The following is a 4,818-nucleotide window of genomic DNA, read 5'->3' on the forward strand; positions in this document are numbered from 1 at the left end:
AAATATATTTTATTTTTTATAATTAATTTTTTTATTTATTTTTTTTAAAAATATTTTAATTTTTTTTTTAAATATTTTTTGTATTTTTTTTTAATTTTTATAAAATAAATAATTTTTTTTTTTTTTTTTTTTTTTTTTTTTTTTTTGTAAATATAAAAAATTTAATTTAATATTTAAATAAATATATTAATGTAAAACTAAATAAATTATAAATAATGAAATTTTAAAAATTTATAAATTATTCTTTATTTTGCCAATTAGGAAAAATTTCTGTAACAATATCAATGTATCTTGTCTTAGCATCTTCTCTATTTAAATTCTCAACTGATTTCCAAGCATCATATTTTTTTTTATCAGCAAATTGAAAATAACTTGGTTCTTTTATATTACAATTACCTACAGTACCTTGCTTATAATATTTATATAAATCTAGCTTAGTCTCAACTGATAATGGTCTATTATTAGGTAATGAGTTAACATAGTTAACACAAGCTTGAAATAAATCTTCCATTTTGTACTAAATAGGGTTATTTTGAAATTAAGGACTAAAAATACGAAAATTTTATTATATATATATATATATATATATAATATTTTATGTATATATAATTATAAAAAAATTTTAAGTATAAATGAAATACACATATATATGTATATATTACTGTTTAAATTTTTAAGTGTTTTATTTACAATTATAATTATTATATAATATATATATATAATATCTTTACTTATATTTTTTTATATAAATATTGTTTAAATATATTTTATATAAATAATTAAAAAAAAAAAAAAAAAAAATTAAATATATTCAAAAAAAAATTAATTTAAATTAAATTAAATGATTAAATTTCATTTTTCAAAACTAAATTTTGTTATTTGCTTATATATTTATATATCTTCACACCTGTAAATATTAAAAAAATATACATTAATTATGAAGTTCAATTTTTACTATATAAAATAAAAATAAATGAACATTATATACTTTCTTACACACACTATATATTTTTAATACTTATTAAATATGTATATATATATATATATTAAGTTAAAATTATTAATATAATTAAAACGTTCCTCGGAATATATATATTAACACAATATAATTATAAATAAGAATTTAATTATATTATATACTTTAAATTCTTTCTATTAATGATAAAAAAGAACATTATTATATGATATTTTAATATAAGAATTATTATTATTATTGAATATATATATATATATAATATTTCTTATAGTATATTTTACTTTTTCTTAAAAAGGCATCTAAAAAAACTCATTGTAGTAATAATATTGTATTATTTATATTTATATATAATGTAGTAAATTCATATTGCATGATATCGTAATAACAAAAACTAATAAAATATTATATATATAATATATATATATATAATATAGTAGTATTTATATAAATGTATTAGATTAGCTCAAAAATATATATATATATATATATATATATATATTAATTACTATAAACATCTTAAAATAATAACGAATTTATTAACACATAATTTTTTTTAATCATATAATTTTGAGTTTTCATAAATATTTAAAACCAATATTTATTATTTATTATGTTCATGTATTTATTACAGTATATATATATATAATATTACATATATTCAATATATACAAATCATGAATATGTAATTATAATTTTTTTTTTCTATTATTTTAAAATATACCTTAATTTATAAAATACCAGAATACACATCTGAAATAATATTTAATTAGATGCAAATTATTATATATAATAAATGGTAAAAATAAATTTATGGAAAAAAATATTATATCTAATAATGTATATTTATTGCTAATAATATATATATTATTAAATTGCTTATGATTATTATAATTTTCTTATATATTTATACAATTCATATTAATATGTAAAAATTAATTGGTACCATAAAATATCATTAAATAAATATGGTATTATAAAACATATGTTCATCATCTAAGAACATAACACTTTTAAAAAAATGTTTTTTTATAACCAGAAATAAATGATACAATAAAAAGAATTTTAGACACTTTAAATTCTTTTAAATTCAAAAAAAATATATTAAATACATATATATATATATATATATATATATATATCTATTTATTTATTTATTTAATTTTTCTTATATATGGCATAAAATATATATTATTCAAAATAATACTACAAATCTTTTTTTAGTAGTAATATAAATATATTTAGTCACTTATATATTTAGGCTTATAAAAAATTTATATACTTTTATATTAGTATAAAACATTGTTATATAAAAAGGTACATAATTACATTTATTTTGTATGATCATAAATAATGTTAAATATAATAATGAAAATATCACCTTTTTTTTATTTTCTTTTGGTACATTAAAATAATCATTTTATTGATATAGTTGATATTATTTTTAGGATTATTTAAAATATATATGTGATATATTTATTATTTATTTGTTCAATTTATAAAGAGATATATTTAACACATGATCAAAATGTATTACAAGTGTATAAATTTATTTCATATATATATATATATATATATATATATATATATAATATTTTAATATTATATTAATTTATACTATTTGTATAAATGTAGTTAAAATCACCAAATTAAATATTTTCCTTATTTTCCTTTATTAATAAAATTATAATAAGTATTCTTTATTATTAGTCTTTTCTCTTATTTCTTATTAACTTAATTTTTAAATTTCTATTAAAAAGTAATATAATTTATTAATCACTTTTTCAATTAAAATTATTTTCTGTATAATTATGTAATAGTTATTATTTATAAATAAAAAGTTCTTAAAAACAAATGAAAAAAAGAGAAAACAAAATTAATAAAACATTATATTATTATTAAATATATAAATAATGAAATATTAATAAATTATTCTTTTATGCCTAAATTTTTTATATCATATAAAAAATCAATTTATTTATAATTTTTTTTTTTTTTTTTTTTTTTTTTTTTGCATTAATTTACACCTCAAGTAATTTTTGTGAATTCATTATTTTTTCTTCAAATTTTTCTTTATATTTATCAAATAATTTTTTCTTTAATTCATCAAAGTAGTTTATACATTTATAAATAAAATTTACTATATCATTAACTGTTATATCTTGATTAAGTAAATTATGAAATTTTTCTATATATTCCATCTCTTCAGATGATAAGGTTTCTACAATATCATTAAGACAATCTATCCATATAGAATTATTATCATTAATAAAATTATCACAATCATATGGGTTATTCTTATTTAAATATTCATCAACACAACCTTTTAATTCTTTCAATAATTCTTTCATATCTTTAGCAATATTTAGGGATTGATACCACAAATTAATAAGAACACGTTTTGGTGGAATTTCTTCTAATGAATTTAGCACATCATATAATTCATCTTTAGTTAACTGTCTTGATAAATCATTGATATCAATAGTTTTTAAATCCATCTTATTTTTAATACTTGAATTATTTAATTCATCATTTAATTTGCTTTCTTCATTGTTATTTTCTATTGATGCATAATTTTCTTTTTCAATCTCATACAATGTACGCATAAATAGTTTATCATGTTGTATTGATAATGATGTATTATTTTCATATATATTCTGAAATAAAATAAATAAAAAAATATTAAATGTATTACATATATATATACATATATATGTATATTTATTTATTTATAAAAAATGTATAATAAAAATATAGTTAACACATTATATTGTCTTCTTACCGTTAACGTTATAAAAAATAATGAAATTATATATACAACTAAACACATAAAATGAAAAGAACTGTAAAATTTATTAGATTTATTGTTCATTTTATTTGAATTAAAAGAATATACATTTTTATCCTTATTATTTACATCATTATTATTATCGAATATTCCATTAGATAAATTAAGCAAAAAACTATTTATCCTATTCATCCTTAAAAATATTTATCATAAACTGGAAAGGTATATCTTTACATATAGATATATATATATATAAATATATATATATATTTATTTATTTTATTATTAGAAAAAATAAATACATAAATTTTATGATATATTATGTTTTATATAAATAAAATAATATATATACATACATATATATATAAATAATGCCCTAATATATATATAACAATCTGATAAGTTCTCATCTTACACATTAAAAAATATATATATATAAAGTTTTTTTTTTTTTTTCTTGATTTCATAGATAAGAAATATATATATATAATACTATAGGAAGTCCTAATATATATATATTTTTTTTTTTTTTTGGAATCCTTCCATAATTATATGTATATATATATATATATATATATATATATATATATGTATACAAAATAAAATAAAAATATATAACAATATGAATTCTTTTAAAGTTTATTTATATATACATATATATATTTTTTGAATTTACAAAATAAATAAAAAAAATAATTTAAGATTATACTGATTTTTTCTTTTTTTTTTTTGATTTTAAGAAATATTTAACTAAATCCTTATTAACTTTTTAAGTTAAATAACACATGTGTTAAAAAAGGAAATAAAAAATATTCATAACATATTACTTTGAAAAAAATTTTAAAGAAATAATTATTTCTATTACAAAAAAATATGGATCTTTCAATTTATATTATTATAACTGTTACATATTTGTAACATCAAAAAAAAAAAAAAAAAAAAAAAAAAAAAAAAAACATATATATATATATTATATATATATATATACCAATTTTTATTTATATTTATATAAATATATTTTTTTTTTTTTTTATATTTTTATTTTTTTATTTTACAA

At 13.3% G+C, this 4,818-nt stretch overlaps 2 protein-coding genes across 2 annotated transcripts; both read right to left on the bottom strand.

Moving 5' to 3' along the window:
- Positions 1-238: 238 nt before the first annotated feature.
- PRSY57_1000600 lies at positions 239-511 on the bottom strand (the record flags this gene model as incomplete). The annotated part of the gene is made up of 1 exon (XM_012907596.1): positions 239-511. The coding sequence occupies one exon, from the start codon at positions 509-511 to the stop codon at positions 239-241; it is 273 nt and encodes a 90-aa protein (XP_012763050.1).
- Positions 512-2,994: 2,483 nt separating this feature from the next.
- On the bottom strand, positions 2,995-3,953 carry PRSY57_1000700 (exported protein (PHISTa); the record flags this gene model as incomplete). The annotated part of the gene is made up of 2 exons (XM_012907597.2): positions 2,995-3,630; positions 3,756-3,953. The coding sequence occupies 2 exons, from the start codon at positions 3,951-3,953 to the stop codon at positions 2,995-2,997; spliced, it is 834 nt and encodes a 277-aa protein (XP_012763051.2).
- Between the last annotated feature and the right edge of the window lie 865 nt (positions 3,954-4,818).

Source organism: Plasmodium reichenowi, chromosome 10 (assembly GCF_001601855.1).
Source record: "Plasmodium reichenowi strain SY57 chromosome 10, whole genome shotgun sequence".
In the NCBI taxonomy this organism is placed as follows: domain Eukaryota; phylum Apicomplexa; class Aconoidasida; order Haemosporida; family Plasmodiidae; genus Plasmodium; species Plasmodium reichenowi.